Genomic DNA, 17,970 nt, shown 5'->3' on the forward strand with positions numbered 1-17,970 from the left:
TCTCGTTGGCAGATTGCTCTGCCTCCTGAACTCTGATCCCCTAGTCCCCAGTACCATTTGGTAGGTGGTATTCTCTAGTTTTTAATTCCATTAAAATCTAAGAAATCTATTTCCGGGAACTGGAGATATCTGCAGTCAAGCAAGCTGTCCTCCCACCAGAAAATTATGAATAATAAGCCCACTCCACTATACACACCTCCTCTGCATATTAAACATCCTCTACCACCCTGGAAGCTATGTATCAGGGCCCCTTCATTCAGCCCAATGCCCCCTTCTCCCACCCCATCTCCCACCATCTGTGCAGTAAAGGGGTAATTAGTGGAAATTACTGATCCAGGCCCTACATGCTGAGCGGTTGATATAATACCCCCTACCACCTGTGGGACATGAAAGCTTCCCCCACCCCTACCGCTGGAGGATCGGTAGGGGCCCCAATACATTGCTATGCCCAGGGGCCTACACTGCTGTTGATGCCCCTGTATGTATATATATATATATATATGTATGTATGTATGTGTATATATATATATATATATTTGTTTTTATTATTTATATACATTTGGTCTATCTATAATACTTTAACTGACCCGGCATATACTGGGTCACCTAAGTGTCCATTTCCGTGCTTTGCTCCGCCCCTCTAGAAACCCCCTTCTGAAAATCCTGCGTTTGCCACTGTACCTCCCAACATGATCCTCTCCAGGAGGGACACAATGCTCTGTTTCTGTACTTCTCCTTAATTTGTGATTGCCGTCACCTGCTTTGAACAGGTTAACTGATAAGAAAGGTGCTTCCACACAGGTGATGGCAATCCTAAATTAAGACAGAAGTCCAGGAATAGAGCATTCTGTACCTCCTGGAGAGGATCATGCTGGGAGGTATGCAGCAGCAGCCTTGTTATTCCTTCTTTCACTTGCAGTCACAGCACTGAACTCATACTGCTTTCACATTGCAGAAATGGGTAATGACACGGTATTCTTAAATGGGACTTTAAAACGGGTCAGAGCCTTGAGACCTTTCACATTGCAGGTGAAAACCGTTTTAAAAATCATTTAATACCATTCAAACATTCAACCCGTTTAACCCCCAAGGGACACGTTTAAATCCATTGAAATAGAGCTGTTCAAACTGCCAAAAAACGGCTTTAAAACGTGTAGGACTCTGCTTTTTAACCGTGTTGAAATACCGGTTAACTTTAACCGGTAAATCAACTCTGGCACTTTCCCATTGCAGCCTTAAACGTTTTAAAATGGAAAAAAACCGGCAATATACTGTTTTAAAAGTGCGATGTGAAAGGGGTATTAGTCTCCTGAGTTAGTACATCTCAGCTGCCACAGGTGGCAGTGCTGAGCTCAGGCAAATACAATGTAATAAAAAAAAGAAACTGAAAGTAAAAGAACGACGGTTCACCTTTTTGGGATCGCCGGCTCCCTCAGTCTTTTATGGGATCCGTCCAAAAGATCTGCTTCATTCGCGAACAACCCATATCTACTGTGAACTACTGAGTGTGTGGGGAGCACTGCTGAACCGACGCTGTGTGGTGCCGCATGTTATGCTGCTGTAGTCAGATCTGGTCCTAGGCAATTCATGGTTGCCTACCTGACCCTCTCCTTCAGGGAGAAAATGCTGGCAATCATACATTACCAGGGAAGTCCAGGGAAAGAGCATTTTCTCCCTGAAGGAGAGGGTCAGGTAGGCAACCATGAGGCAATTTTATGCCCTAGTCAAGATTTTGGCTGGTGTCCCCTAGAACCACCGCAACAATTGCTGCGATGCGTTCACACGAGTAGGGAGACGCAGAGTGGTAGGGAAGATGTAGTGTGAAGCAGGGGGCAGTAGGGAAGGATAAGGGCAATGCACAGTGCTAGGGAGGGAGTAGTGAGATGCAGGTTGATAGGGAGGGCATAGTGAGACACAGGGCCCCCCTGCTCCTCACTTCACATACTGCTTCCGGCTCCTGCTCCCCCATCCCTTCTTCTGCTGTGCCGCACTCAGTACGCTGAACAAAGCAGGTCCCAGAGTGCAGGCTTCTTCAACTCAATTAAAATGCAGCACCGGCTGGTGAGCCAATCAGAGCTTGCGTACCAGCAGCTGCTCTGATTGGCTCAAAGGCAGTGTAGCATTTAAATTGGCCGCCGGCCTCCTGAGTTGAAGAAGCCTGCGCACCAGGACCTGCTTCGTTCAGCGCAGGCCGCACAGTGGAGGCAGTTGGTGGGGTGCGGTGGGAAAAATGAGCTGCCCATGCCCTTCCATCTCTCTCGGAGATACTGGGCCCGGGACAGCTATAACCACAGCACCCTCCTAATGGCGTCCCTGGTTCTAGGGAGGGCACAATAAGATGCAGAACACTATGGAGGATGTAGTGAGACGCAGGTGATAGGATGTAGTGAGGCAGAGGGTGTAAAGAGCAGGGCCGGCAACAGAAATTTTGGGACCCCAAACACTGAAATCTCTGGGGGAGGGCACCCCCTCAATGCTATCATCTCCCTTGTGCTAAAACATGAACTAGATGCACTGTGGTCAGCATTCTATCACACATATGCGCTTCCTTACCCCACGGCCTGGGCTCTATCACACTGACATGCTCCCTCATCCCATGGCTTGGGCTCTATAACACTGATTCACTCCCTCATCATGTGGCCTGCGTTCTATCACACTGACTTGCTCCTGCATCCTGCGTTCTATCACACTGATGCACTCCCTCACACATGGACTGTGCTCTATCTCACTGAAGCACTCCCTCAACCGATGGCTAGGGCTCTTTCAAACTGATGAACTCCCGTACCCCGCAGCATGCACTCTATAAAACCAATGCACATCCCATATATATATATACTACTATAATACTGACGCACACATGGCCATCTTAACAACATTATCGGCCCCCGAGGTGCAATAGGGCCCCTACCTATACAACACTCACAAAAATGTTATTTTATCAAGACCATGAGTGCCGCCAGCTTTACACATATATATATATATATATATATATATATATATATATATACATACATACATACATACATACATACATACATACATACACACACACACAATGTGTTATTCTAATCTGTGAAACAGCAAAAAAAAAAAAGAAAAATAACGGAGACCAACACACCACCTTATTTAAGCAAAAAAAATATTTTTAGTATTTGAATCAAGGCTACATGATCAAGAAGACAGAAAAAACCTCTGGATACTTATCATAAATTCATGGCCAGTAGTGTCGCAAAGCAGTATGTACACCTAACAGCCCACCTTCTTCCTTCTTTACACCCTATTGCTCATTACACATTATGCCACACACCATAATGCATATTACATATTATGTCACATGCCATACTGCCCATTTCATATTATGCCACATGCCAGTAATGCTTATTACATATTATGCCACATGCCGTAATGACCAATATATAGTCTGCCATAATGCCTATTACATATTATATCACACACCGTAATGCCCATTACACATTATATTACACACCGTAATAATGCCCATTACACATTATACAACATAAGAGCTGCTTACCTACAGTACATGCTCGTTGTCAGAGGTATATTGCTCAATGTCAGAGTATACATGCTTCTTTCCAGGGGTTTCATTTCGTTGTCATGGGGGGAGAAATTACATGCTCATTGCTCAGGGGGATTTACATGCTTGTTAGCAGGGTGGAAGTTACATGCTCGTTGCTATGGAATGCTACATGCTCCATTGCTGGGAGAAGGAGGGGTGAGGTGTTACATGCTTGTATGTCAGGGGTAGTTAGGGTTAGTCTGATATTCACAGTAAAAAAAAGGGTATGATTTAAATAAAAATAAAAAAATAGACAGCAGGAAACTATTACCTGTTAATACAATGGAGTAAATGGAGTGTTCAGAAGGAATAGAGTGTTCAGAGTCCAGCAGCCATCTAGCAGACAGTGAATCCAGCAGCTTCTTTATACTGTCTTGATGCAGCGCGCAGCTCAAAGCCCGGGGGAAGAGAGGGAAGGGGGTGCGGACAGCAGCACTGAGCAACACTTCAATAGTAGTTGTTTACTTCTGCATTTTCAAACAGCGCGCCAGTGCTACCCGAATCCGCACTTCTAGGTAGCGCTGGTCATGCTGGTATGGCCTGACAGACACTAGAGGGATAGCATAACCTCTAGTGTCTGTCTTCTCTAAGGTGGCGGACATTTTGGAGGGGCCGTAGCCTTCCAAACAGTCACAGCAATGCATGTGGATGGCTGGGAAGTCTGTTTTGCATGTCGAGAAGGCGGCGCCAGCGGCCGGACTGCGTAGGGGCCCTACATGACAGAGACAAGTGGTGATTACCGGAGGTACAGGTTGCGATTGGGGGGGTGGCAGGCTTTGGGCCCTTCAAGCCCATATGCTAAGACGACCCTGGACGCACACCGTCACCATGCTATCATACTGAATAGAATAGAATTCCTTTATTCGTCTCACAATGGAGATATTTGCAATTCTTACAGCAAGGTTCAAAGTACAGATAAGAGTAAAATAACATAATAAGAACACACATGATAAGAAGTAACAACAATATAAATTTAGAATCTAAGAACATGAAGGTCTACTACAGACCATGACAGTTGTACATTCTGATTGCAGCAGGAAGAAAAGACCTGCGGTATCTCTCTGTTGAGCATTGAGGGTGAAGCACCCTATCGCTGAAAGAGCTACACAGTTCCGTCAAAATATTCTGGAGTGGGTGTGATGCATTATCCAATAAGGATGTTATCTTGCTAATGATTCTCCTCTCTCCCACTATCTCTACAGAATCCAAAGGCATTCCTAAAACAGAACTGGCCTTCCTTACTAGTCTGTTTAGTCTCTTATTGTCATAAATCGAAACACTGCTGCCTGTGCAGACCACTCCGTAGATTATGGCCGATGCAGCTACACAGTCGAAAAAGGTCTTCAGGAGCGCTCCCTGCACTCCAAAGGACTGATGCGCTCGCTCACCCTGCAGCCTGCGTTCTATCACATTGTGCCCTCCCTGACCCTGCGGCACTTTATCAAATTGACGTGCTCCCTAAACCTCCCTACCCCTGCAGCCTAACCCACCCTACATCTATACATACTCACTACCTGCACTTACCTTAGAAACACCCTTACACTGAATTCTCACTGGCTGGGTGGCCCTGGAATGGCAGCAGCCTCTCTGCTCCCTCTTGTTCAGCACAGCAGCTGCCTGACTCACTCTCACTATCCCATGTAGCCACGCCCCTGAGACCTGTTTAGCTCTGTCTCTTTCCAATTCCCAAGCAGGGAGATAGTGGCTGTCTTATTGGCAGAGCCGGGCTGCTGATCCGAGGCTGGGTCTGGACATCTGATCTGAGTCAGGGGAAGGGGGAGCTGAGTGCGGGAAGGACGGCTGAGCAGGGAGCTGGCCTTGGGGCCTGGGACAACTGTCCCCCTTGACCCCCCATGTCCCCGGGCCTGGTAGTGAGAAGCTGGGCGCTAGGGAGGGCATAGTTAGACGCAGGGCGCTAGGGATGGCGTAGTGAGATGCAGGGCACTAGGGAGGCCACAGTGAGACACAGATACATGGGCTGAGATCCCTGTGTCACAAACTCACTGACACACACTCACACTCAGGGGGTATGGCCAGCAGCTCACAGAGCTCTGGTCATAACCCCATGGCAGTGAAACAGGGGTGTGGCCTCGTGGGAGCATCTAAGATACGCTCCTTCTGAATAGGACACTTACTGGAAGCGGGAGTCCCACTTCACATACCTCCAAAGCTGGGAGGTATGCAGAATAGCTTCCCAAGATAATTCATCATCTCCCCTTTAATATAATAGCCCCCTCGCCCCTTAAGCAGATCATTTTACCTTAGCATATAATAGCCCCCTCAGACAGATCACATGCCTCAGCATAGAATAGCTGATATTAGACAGATCATTGTGCCCGAGTGCATAATGCCACCAGCCCAATTGTCTACTATCGTGACCCCTGCTGCATAGTGTGCACAGTGAACAGGATCCAGCTGACGGAGGCCAGAGGAGAAATGTAAAGAGAAGCAGAGGCTGCTGAATGTACAGTACTTTTCCTTTGGATACAGGCTGTTCTTCTTTCTATATCACCGGCTTACTGGCTGCAGCAGCTGTCAATACACTGGGTGACATGCTAAGGGGGCACGGCTACAGGTGATAGATGGCCCCTGCACACCAATGGGCTGACTAAGGATCTTCCCTGCATAGGTAAGGACCATCCTGGGTAAGATCTTGTGTCATCAGGCCTGCTGCCACATGAACACACTGCTGCTGTCAGTCTGAGCGGGCCCTAGGCTTGGGATGGATGCCCTTGGCATTCCAAATGCCCTAGGCATTAGCCTGACATGGAATATACAAACTGCACTGTTATGGCCATGGTGGGAATAGAACCCATGACTTTAATGCTGTGAGACATTAATGCTAACGATTACACCGTCCATGCTGCCCTATTAGCAGCCTTCACCAGGGTCATCTGCAAGGAAGAATAGTCTTTTCTCTGACTGATGGGTAGGTCACGGCCCTTCACTTGGATCACCCGTGGCACCAACAGAAGTACTGGAATTATAATAACTAAGCTTTAATCGGAAGGGCTGGAACCAGCAAGATTTGAGCCAGGCTGGAACCAGCAGGACTTGAGCCAGGTTGGAACCGGCAAGACTTGGCCAGTCTGGAACCAACAGGACTTGAGTTCTGTGCAGTAACATTTAATGGTAGGTAACTGGACTGGTTGGGATTGGGTATCTGGACCGGCTAGGATCGGGTAACTGGACCAGCTGGGAGCAGGTAATTGGATACCGTGCTTGTATCCATTCATGCTGCGATGTAATCAGGAATACCACACTGGTAACCAAACCCAGGAAGGCAGGAACCAAGAATGAGGTTTGTTTTGTGATGTTGCACAAGGAATTTGCAGAATGCCTGAGCAGGGTTTTTACCCCCCTTACTTTTCACTGATTGGAAGATAAAGGTAATCGCTGCAGAGTCAGAGATTTGGAGGAAAAGCCTTAAGCAGCCCATACACGCTGCGATGCGGGCTGTACTTTCTGTGCTTTGAGGTGCACGCTCCCGCGGCACCTCATCGCACAGTACAAAAAGTATGTGCTGCACATACTTTTTGTACTTTGTTTTCATCACATTGCATCGCATTTCATGCACAACGCATGCACAGGCAATGCAATGCAATGTGATCCGTGCTTGTTAAGCACAGAACGCCCGCCCGTATCAGGGCGTGTATGGGCAGCATAAGAAGCGTGTTTGTGACTAAAACCAACAAACTAAAACTGCAAAGCTATTGGAGAAGCAGGGGTCAGGTGGACAGAGTGTCATGGCGGTGCCAAGCAGCAGAGATAATGGAAGTCACAGTGTAAATTGATAACAAGTACAGCAGCAGCCATACATAGACTTACGACAAACTAGCACAGGTAAGCAACACCGCGATTAATGGCAATTCCTGACACAGCACTGCCAATTCTCTGTGTCAGATGTGGAATAGGAACTAAAAGTTCTTCAAGTGGCCTCATCTGGGCGGCACGAAATCAAGTGTAGGCGGAACCAACACTAAAATAGGTGGGATTAATGCATCACTATACTTGTGTGGAAACCATTGGTTGCAATATACTTGGCAGTCTAGTGGCCCTCAGACCTTTAAGCTGCTGTGACAAACCTCCACATTTCACATAATACCCCAACTCTCCTCACTGAGGAGCAGTGTTGCAAGTAAGGGGGTACGGCGTGGTACGGAGTACCTGTAAGAAATATGTTGCAGGTACGCAGTACCACTTACCCCTGATCCACTGTCATTTCTATTTTCATTTTAAGTCTAAATATAATGCATCCGCAGCCCGCCCACCGAGCGTTATGATTGGTGCTGTATGCAGCTACCGGCTACTGCTGATTTAGCCTGTCACACTGACAGGCATCAGCAGCGCCGACAGCATGAAGAGCAGGCTCCACTATTGTAAGCACAAGCTGCCCGGCTCTCCCCCAAGCAAGAGCCAACCCACCCCCAGTCATTCCCAGTTTCTCATTCCCTGTCTCCTGTGTCCACACCTCTATTGTCATTTAGTCACTCCTCTAGCTTTGTGTGACCACGCCCCCTGATGACACATGACCATGCCCATGTTTGGTGGAGGCTATAAGTACCACCAAGAAAAAAATTCTACTTGCACCACTGCTGAGGAGAGAAACAATACTAGTAAACAGCCCTTGTGCTTCACTGAACTATAAATACAATGGAGTACAGCTGGTATCAATACATTTTATATTTTTTATATAGTACTTCATATGTTAAAAAGCATGCATATTGACACATATAATAACATTTAAAAATAAAAAAAAAACATTAAAAAGGCCTTGTAAATAATGTAGGCTCCAAAATAGATGTATATCACACCTCATTCGGACCTAATCAAATGATGGATGAAGTCAGTGTCCTGGTCAATTAATCAGCTAGCTGGTATCCAGGGATATTGAATCCAGTTGTTATCCGTTATAATGTTCTGCTTGAGAATAGGCAAGATAACCACTAAGGGGGATGTAGTGGAGAATATAAATCCCTCGCGGCTACCTGGAGAAGTCCCTTTTAGTAAGCCGGTCCGGAAAGAGTAAGCAAAGGTCCTGGGTTTGAAATCAAGGCAAAAGGTAGCAAGGCTCAATGCGTTTCCACATGGAAGTTCCCACATATTTTTCAGCAGCTTTTCTGCCTCACTGCACAAAGATTTAGAGACTATGGTAAACCACCGCAGCTCTATTAGGTCGGATATGGGAATCTGAATGGATTTTCAGACTGGATACAATTTCACCACGAGATCTGAATAAGCAGAATACCTTAAAGAGTTTCTATTATTGCCCCTAGGGCAGAGGTTCCCAATCTTTTTTGATTCAAGGGCACCCTAGAGAATCAGAATTTTTTTCACGGCACCCCTAGGTCCAAAAAAAATTAATTAGATTGGGTTTATATGCGATTCTTAGAGGCAGTTATGTGGTAAAGGGCAGGATTTGCTTCTGTTTGTACATATTCTATGATTGGCAGCCACCAGCACTGGTTTTGCTCCTAAATAATTAACCATTAATAGTTTGAGTTGGTCCTGGACCACCAAGCCGCGGCACCCCTGCATGTGTCCCGAGGCACCCCAGGGAGCCACGGCACACAGTTTGGGAACCACTGCCCTAGGGCCATTTCACACACACACACAAACACCAGTTTTGACCGGGCAGCAAAAAAAACGGACAAGAGCTTACCGGGTTTTTTTGCCGGCTGTCAGTTCCTTTCACATGCACTGGTTTTAATTATGTGCTTTCTAAAAGGTATGCAGTAGGCATGTGCAGCAGCGTTTTACAGTGTATGGGTGACAGAGCACTATTATCAGATGTAATCCATCAAACATCAAAATTTGAAATCAAATTTAAAAGTACTGCAAACACAACTACTAATCTTATATAACTTTATAATGTTCTCCAAAAACATTAATATCTTCTTGTAATTAAAAGCAGACCTCTTGCCATGCCTTTCGAGTGAAATTTCTATTTTTTTTTTATTTTTTACATATATATATTTTATTTCAAACACCATACACCATTTCCTATTGACAAAAAACAAACGTGTACAAAGATACAGAATTGACACAATTGTAAAGTATCACATTGGGGGTAGTATTCAATGCCGGTGGCCAGCAGTGACAGTGAGCAGGTCAGTATTCAACTGACACCCCCCACACACACATACGCGATTGCCCCTTGCTCCGTTTTGGAGCGAGGGGGAATCAGCGTATGCGGCTGCAGAAGCTACGAGACCCATAGCTAAATGCAGCGGGCACCCTGCATTAGCCACGGGTCTCGCTGTTTGGGGGAATTCTCTCTGTCCTGTGACAGCGAAGATATCCCCGGAACGTACAATAGGATGAGTAGCGGCGAGGGCATTAAGCGAGGATCGCTGATTTTCTGCGATCCCCACCGTTTAATCCCCTCGCTGGCCGCTCACCCCCAGCATTGAATACTACCCTTACAGATATGTAATATTCTTATTAAAGAGCACCTGTGTTCAGTGAAATTTCTATCTTTATTTATGTCTTCACTTTTTCCCCATAAAAGTCTCTTAGGGCGAGATTTAATAGAGTGCGATTTTTAGACTTTTGCGATTTTTTTTTTCTTTCAAAAAGAAAAAGTCTGAATTCGTACAATTTTAAAAAATAGCACATTTAATAGGATGCGATTTGCCCTAAAAATTGCACTTTTTCCCACAAAAATCACACATTTTACCTGTCGATTTTTTGCTCATTTCAATTCGCATCCAGATGTTTTCCCATTTTTAAGTATACAACTCGCAAATTTAATAGGGGTGTGATTTTTGGTAATCAGACCATTTGACTGGCGAATTTGTCAGAACCATGCACAGATCATTGAGATCTGTGCATGGTTCTGTCTTAAAAAATGTGTAAAAGTTTAAATGAAAAAAAAAAAAAGGCGTTGGGTCCCCCCTCCTGAGCATAACCAGGGTGTGATTTTTGGTAACCAAACCAGGTTTGACTGGTGAATTTGACAGAAACATGAACAGATCATTGAGATCTGTGCATGGTTCTGTCTTAAAAAATTTGAAAAAGTTTAAAACAAAAAAAATGGTGTGGAGCCCCTTCCTGAGCATAACCAGCCCTGGGCTCATTGAGCCAGAGCTTGTTCCAAAAATACAGTTGACAAAAATCGCAGGGGTTCCCCATATTTCTGAAACCAGCCCTGGACTCTTGGACCAGTCCTGGTTCCAAAAATACAGGGGGACAAAAAAACTGGGGGTTCCCCCGTATTTTGGAACCAGCACTGAGCTCCAACAGCCCACAATATCATGCCACACCCGGGGGACACTTTTTACGTATGGTCCCCCGACCGTACTATGCACACCGCGACTTGTCATCCATGGACGGGGTATCTGGGGGAGTAAGAATCCCCTCAATAAAGGGGCCCCCCAGGCTTCACCTGTCCCTACATGTAAAATTAAGTTAAAAAACATTGATTTTTACAGTCGAACTACAAGTCCCAGCAGGCCTCCCCCTCATGCTGAAACTTGGCGAACCACTAGTCCCAGCATGCGAGGCATTAACGGGCCCACTTGGACTTGTAGTTCTCCTGTAAAAAGATTTTTAAAATAAAAACACACACATAGAACAGTAAAGCTTTAATACACACACACACACACTAATTTTACACAAGTATACATACCATTCCCGACTCCAGCGGTGACTCTCCCCTGCACCTCACCCCGCACTGACTGCGGGGTGAGCAGGCTCTCCTCCCACTTACTGCAGGTGAGCTGTCTCCCCTCTCAATGACTGCAGGGTGAGACGGCTTCCTCCGCAGTAATGACAGCGGGGAATTGCGCTGTCATTGTGCTATAGAAGCACTCAGCCCTTATTGGCTACAGGCGGCTCCTAGGAGACGCTTTCAGCCAATCAGGGCTGAGTGCTTCTATAGCACTATGACAGAGGAATTCACCGCTGTCATTACTGTGGAGGAAGCCATCTCCCCCCACAGTCAGACCAGCCACGGTACGCATGATATAGCCCGGGGACCTTACGTAAAAAGTATCCCCAGCTGTGAGATGACACCGTGGGCTGTTGGAGCCTGGTGCTGGTTCCAGAATATGGGGGACCCCCAGATTTTTTGGTCCCCGTATTTTTGGAACCAGGACCGGTCCAAGAGTCCAGGGCTGGTTTCAGAAATACGGGGGACCCCTACCCTTTTTGTCCCACGTATTTTTGGAACCAGGTCCGGCTCAATGAGCCCGGGGCTGGTTATGCTCAGGAGGGGGGACCTTACGCCGTTTTTTCTTTTTTACATAAATTCGCACATTTTCACGAATAAAATTGCAAATTTTCATGACTAAAATCGCACGTTTTCATGACTAAACCTTGCACATTTTTCATGACTAAACCTCGCACATTTTCATGACTAAAAATCACCCATTATCGCACTTTATCACACTTCTTTACCCGGAACACGCACCTAATTAATTATGCGATTTCGATGATTTCTCTCATCCCATTAAATGTCACCCTATAGGGGGGATTGTGTTAGATTTCCACAGTTTGTCAATAATTGCCTTAGTGGCAATAAGGAAATGACCTACAAGGTAGCTATCAGCAACCGAAAAGTATGACAGGAAGATATGAAGCAATGCTATGGCTGGGTCAGGGAGAATGGATTGGTTTATAATTAACCTCAGCATTTGAAACACCTCCTTCTAGAGAGGCAGCAAAAGTGGGCACGCCCAGAAGATATGGTAAACATCTCTGACGTTTCCACAGTTTCTCCAAAATAAGTTAGATGTTGCTGGCCAAATCCTATGTAGCCTGTCTGGGGTGAAGTAAGCCCTATGAATGAGCTTAAAAAACAGCTCTGAGAAATCCCAAAACAGGGCTTGAATACCCAATACTCCATCATCTAAGGATATTTTCAGGTCTCTTTCCCATATAGTTTGGGAAGTCAATTTTAGCCTATTTTTGGTTAAAAGTAAATGTGAATACCACCATGAAATGCCCCCTTTATGAGAGAAGGCGCATGCCTTGGTTTTAAGAAAAGCAGGGAAGTATGTTTTTTTATTGGACAAAGAGATATGTGCTTGGAGTCAACTCCGTAACTGTAAATAGATTTTAAAAAGTCCTGTCTTGGGATATTAAAATTAGTTTGGATATAAGCGAAGGACATCAAGGTATCTCCATCGTATAAATCCCCCACTGTCAATATTCCTTGTGAAGTCCATCTATCTAATGGTAGGTTGGGAATAAAGGACTTCAAAGCCTTTAGTGACAGAAAGGGAGCTGGAAGAGTTGCACCTTCTACAGATGCTAACATTTTATGCCAGATGTCTATGGTTAATTTTATAGACTTGCAAAGGGTTGTACAGTTCCGTGTTTTAAGGGGAAAGCCAAAGTAGGTCTGAGATAGGCATAGGATGGGACTAAGTACTTTTCAGAGCTACTGATGGTTTTGGGTCTTTATATGTGAACCAATCTCTAGTCTGATTCAACACACAGGAAGTGAAATAGGTTTACATATCTGGGTATGAAACTCCCCAGTCCACTTTAGATCTAAGCAGAATTTTCTTAGCGATCTTAGGTTTGGCCCCCTTCCAGATGTATTTAGCTAAAAGTTGGTTAAATTTGTTGATCTGGAGGGGGGTCTTGGGATAGATCTAAATAAATACATTAGTTTTGGCAAGAGGACCATTATTTGCCGCCGCAATTCTCCCAAGCTAAGAAACATCATGCAGCATCCAGTCTCCAGTCATCTCGGCCTTCAGTAGGGGTTTATAATTTCACTCTAATGCAGGGGTGGCCAAACCTGTCCTCAAGATCTACCAACAGTTCATGTTTTCCAGGCAACCTGTGGATCTACAGTATGAATGAATGCAGCATGTCTGAAAATGTGACAGTTAGTAATGACTGCAGCTGTGCAGCAGCTAGGTGATCTGGAAAATGTGGACCGTTGGTAGATCTCGAGCCACCCCTGCTCAAATGTGTTTTTCTGCCAAATTAATTCCTAAATATTTCAGCAAACGGGTCTGCCATGAATAATTATATCGTTCTTTTAAGTTGGTTACAATTTCAGACAGAAAACCTAGAGGAAGGGCCTCTGTTTTACTGGTGTTCGATTTATTATTTAATTGTTTTAATATATACATTTCCTGAATAAAAAGTGAATTAGAAGCTGGCCGAATAAGAACTTGAAGCTAACTTCGTCTTTCCCCTTGTCTTTCTAGTAATGGCCCAGTATTTGTCATAAGATTTATGCAACTAGAAATGCTGGTTATATGTTATGCTGTCAGCCTGTCATGTATAAGCTAGTCAACGTAGAAAAACTGTGATAGCGGTGATTTTGGAATCACAGTTATTCCATCATCCAACAGTTAGTAACTGAATGTAATAATGATTTTTTACATTATGGCCTACTCATGTAGAGCTTTGCGGCAGGGTAAGGAGCAGTATGTGTAGGAGAGGGGTATGCCGGTGCACCTAGACATATGGAAAGGCCCTGGTGACAGTGTGGCCACTGTCATGCATATATGTGACATGCCAGGAGTAAGCAGTGCGCACGTTGCTGCATCCAAGGCTCCTACACTCTCCGCAGCAGTAAGGGGGAGTCTCTGACGTCATCGGGCGTGCAAGGAGGAGCTGGGCAGCATCTCTCCCTCTCATACCGGCAGCTGCTGCTGGTGCTGAGGCTGCTCGGCTGGGGCACACTGGCAGGCAAACTTTTATTTTCGTGCAATTCCCAGCAGCATCTGCCCAGCGCCATACCTAGTGGGTGAGCCTCCAGCGCTGTACCGGTGCCCAACAGCCAGCACAGCGGGGATAAGCCGCTCCATCTCTCCCTGCCTGTCAGTGTGCGGGGATAGTACAGCCAGTAATGCAGTGCTTGTCTCCTGCCCTGCAGTCGCCGCCGCTACAGCTGCTGAGTCAGGGATCGACCTGCTCCTGAGATCACCAGACGGTGGGCACTACACACATCACCCGGCGCTGAGCTCCATCCCTGCAGCCCAGGATGATTGCCGCTGCCTTCCTAGTGTTCCTCAGACCGTACAGCATCCAGTGTGCCCTGCTCTTACTGCTGCTGATGATGGGCACCATTGCCACTATATCCTTCCTCTTCTGCTGGCACCGCAAGATCCAAAAAGGCAGGCACCCAATGAAGACCGTGTTCAGCTACCGGCCGAGGAGCAGAGGTAGGACGTGTAAGAAACCATTTTTAAAATATTCAATGTCTGTCATGTGATGTGTTACCTGTCACTCACACGTGTAGTTCTCACTTGCTGAGTGCACACTCGCAGGATGCTCAGCTCACAAAATGCCATGGGGGCTCCTGTCCTGCTGCCTGCCCTGCATGCATGTGCATAGTGGCTGACTGCAGCACCTCCTGTCCTGGTGCCTGTGTGTGACTGTGTATAATGGGGGGACACATAGTTCATGGGTGACTGTGTGCATGGAGGGGGTAGGGCACAGTGTACATGTGGCAGTCCCATGCTCTCAGCCATTTGGCACACAATTTTAGAGGATTTCCAACAGGACTGCGGCAGCCTTGTCTCCACCCATCCTCCAGGAGACTGAGGCAAGATGAGATGTTGGGACAGTATGTGTATGTGTTTTGGGAGGGGGGGGGGGGGGGGGGTGGTGTAGGTGTTCAGGTGACAATACACATCTTACACCAATAATAATCACTTGAATGTCTACACTTGCTGTATGTGCTGCAAAGCTCAGCCATGCCCTTGACAGGCAGTTTATATATAGCACATAGTTTATAAGAGGATTGACAGATAATCTGTATCAAAAGTACAGGATTGTTACTGATTATGTGATTTCTCTTTACAGATGCAATCCTGAGATCCCATCACTTTCGCTCAGAGGTAACTGATTCCCCTCACTATTTACATGACAGTATAGTTTGTACTCACTATGCATGCCTCAGGCACATTTTAATGTTATATTTATATTAGACTAGTGTGCTCAAAAGGATGTGAGGATGTGTGTGACGTTTGTTTGCCTTGTTTTTCAACTGTGCATAAGTATCCAGGTATGTATGCATAACACCCAGGGCTGTGACTAGAACTCTGTGGGCCCCATAGAAAAATCTTGAAAGGCCCCCCCCCCCCCATTGACAGCAAGGGTAAAAAAAAAAAAAAAACCACATAGGGGGAAATTTATTAAAATGTGTATTCTACTTCACATGTGATGTTGCTATGGGCAACCAATCAGAATCTACTTATTTATTTAGCACCCTCTAGAAGATAGTAGACAGGACCTGATTGGTTGCCCATAGCAACATCACATGTGAAGTAGAATACACATCTTAGTAAATCTCCCCCATTGTGTTCACATTACACACCCCACCGGGCCGTCATATTACATTATACACTCCACTGTGCCCCCAAATTGCATTATACACTCACCGTGTGCTCAAATTACATTATACACCCCACTCTGCCTCCAAATTACATTATACTCCCCACTATGCCCTTCAAAAGCATCATATGCCCCAAGTTTTATCATATTTGTGCCCCAGCTTATTATGCTGCTATTTCAACAGTGTGACTGTACCTCAGCCAGCCGACCATGTGACTATAACCCAAGGACATGGCCGGTAACCAGGAGGAGGGAGCAGATTGGAGCCGGCCACGACCCACTGTATACCTTGTTCCTGGCTGCCCACTTTCTACGTGACTGTGTGCAGGGGGACCAGCTGTACCCCTTGCACCCGTGGTAGTTACGCCACTGATAACACCCATAACCCCCATCTGTATACACATCTTTCAAGAAAATCAGTCATGAGATTTTATGTTACCAAAGTTCTTTTCAAAATATTTGTAATAAATGGTAGACATTAAAAAAGTCTGCTTCAGGAAAACCTGTGTTACTAACAGGCCGGTTACATATACATTGCTGCAGGGTGCAGTGTATATATGGGGAGGGCAAACAAAATGAAATACCTGTATAAATAAGGGGCAATAAGCATATTAAAATGAATTGTTTAGCTCAAGTGTAAAGGGATACAGTCACTAGGTCGACACCACTAGGTCATCATGACTGAAGGTTGACATGGGGTTAGATCGACAGGGTCAAAAGTGAAAAACCCCATGTCAACCTTTTGACTGTCGACCTTCCCCATGTTGACCTAATGCTCGTGTCCACCTAATGACCCTGTCGACCTAACCCTATGTCGACCTTCATGCATGTCGACCAAGTGGTGTCAACCTAATGCTTGTCAACCTAGATGCTGTCTGTCCAATGATCCATATCCAGTGTAAACTAAGGTAATAATATCCCAGCAGGGTCAGGGTACTATATAAAAATAAAAAGAGGCGACCTGTGAATTCAGCAAGAGTTTCAGTGACTAAAACTACTGAAGTTGTTAATATTTCATGAGCAATAGTATCTGCTGATGTGAGCATGGAATTCCAAGGAAAACCCATCATCAGCAAAGGGTATTAGCAGGAGAAAGCACATAGTCCACAATTGTGATATCAATACATTCAATTTAAAGAGCAAGGTTAAATGGCTAGCAACTGCAGATCAATTGACTGGAAATTCCAGCTTGTGGCAATCAGCCAGTTTAGACCGGGGAATCGGTACATCTTCAGAATGAACTTAGGTCTACAGTCATTAGGTCGACCCCATTAGGTCGACTGGCAGGAAGGTCGACCTGATTTAAGGTCGACATGGGCCAAGGTCGACATGACTTAAGGTCGAATTTGCATAAAGGTCGACATGAGGAAGGTTGACTGGTCATAAGGGACATGGATTTTTCAATGGTTTTTTATCCGAATGTCGACACAGTTGACATGGACACAGTTGGCAATGAGAATCGGACCCTCGCATCGCTCGCTTCGCTCGCAATGCTTCGGGCATGGTGGCTCGCTTCGCTCGCCACAGCTTTAATAACCTCCTCCACGCCCTAGTGGATGGTAGGGCATAAAATACCGCCTGTCGGCACATGTCGGCTCAAAAAACAGTGAAAAACCCCATGTCGACCTTATGACCAGTCGACCTTCCTCATGTCGACCTTTAGGCAAATTCGACCTTAAGTCATGTCGACCTTGGCCCATGTCGACCTTAAGTCAGGTCGACCTTCCTGCCAGTCGACCTAGTGGGGTCGACCTAATGACTGTAGACCTAAGTTCATTCTAATAGATGACCGCTTCCAGCTGAGAGGTGGTAATAGTTAATGGGGCCCAGGTCTGAGGATGGGGCCCCCTTTACATGGCAACTGCAGCAGCTTATCTCAGCCCAGCACATGCTGTGTGCTGGGCTGCAGTGTGGTCAGGGAGGTGTCAAAATGCTATTTTATTCTAAGGGTGCATGGCCACGCCTCCAACATTAGGCCACACCCCAGAAAAGTACCTGGGCCCAGCCAGGCTTTCTAATGCCCTGGCCATGAGCTAGCAAGCAGAGTAAAGACATCTACAGCATAGGTGCTTGTTTAACAGTGAAGG

At 45.9% G+C, this 17,970-nt stretch overlaps 1 protein-coding gene across 15 annotated transcripts in view; it reads left to right on the forward strand.

The window, feature by feature from the left end:
* The first annotated feature begins 14,175 nt into the window (after positions 1 to 14,175).
* Positions 14,176 to 17,970, forward strand: part of DST (dystonin) — a 522,642-nt gene continuing 518,847 nt past the window's right edge. For 6 of the 15 annotated variants that reach the window (XM_083177288.1, XM_083177291.1, XM_083177290.1 and 3 more), the window contains exons 1-2: positions 14,176 to 14,718; positions 15,353 to 15,387. In XM_083177288.1, coding sequence (XP_083033414.1) covers positions 14,529 to 14,718; positions 15,353 to 15,387 — 225 coding nt within the window. In that variant the 5' untranslated portion in view covers positions 14,176 to 14,528. The remainder of the gene's footprint in view (positions 14,719 to 15,352; positions 15,388 to 17,970) is intronic. The other 9 variants (XM_083177294.1, XM_083177295.1, XM_083177299.1 and 6 more) reach the window with 5 other exon arrangements.

Source organism: Crinia signifera, chromosome 3 (genome assembly GCF_055691185.1).
Source record: "Crinia signifera chromosome 3, ASM5569118v1, whole genome shotgun sequence".
Taxonomy (NCBI): domain Eukaryota; kingdom Metazoa; phylum Chordata; class Amphibia; order Anura; family Myobatrachidae; genus Crinia; species Crinia signifera.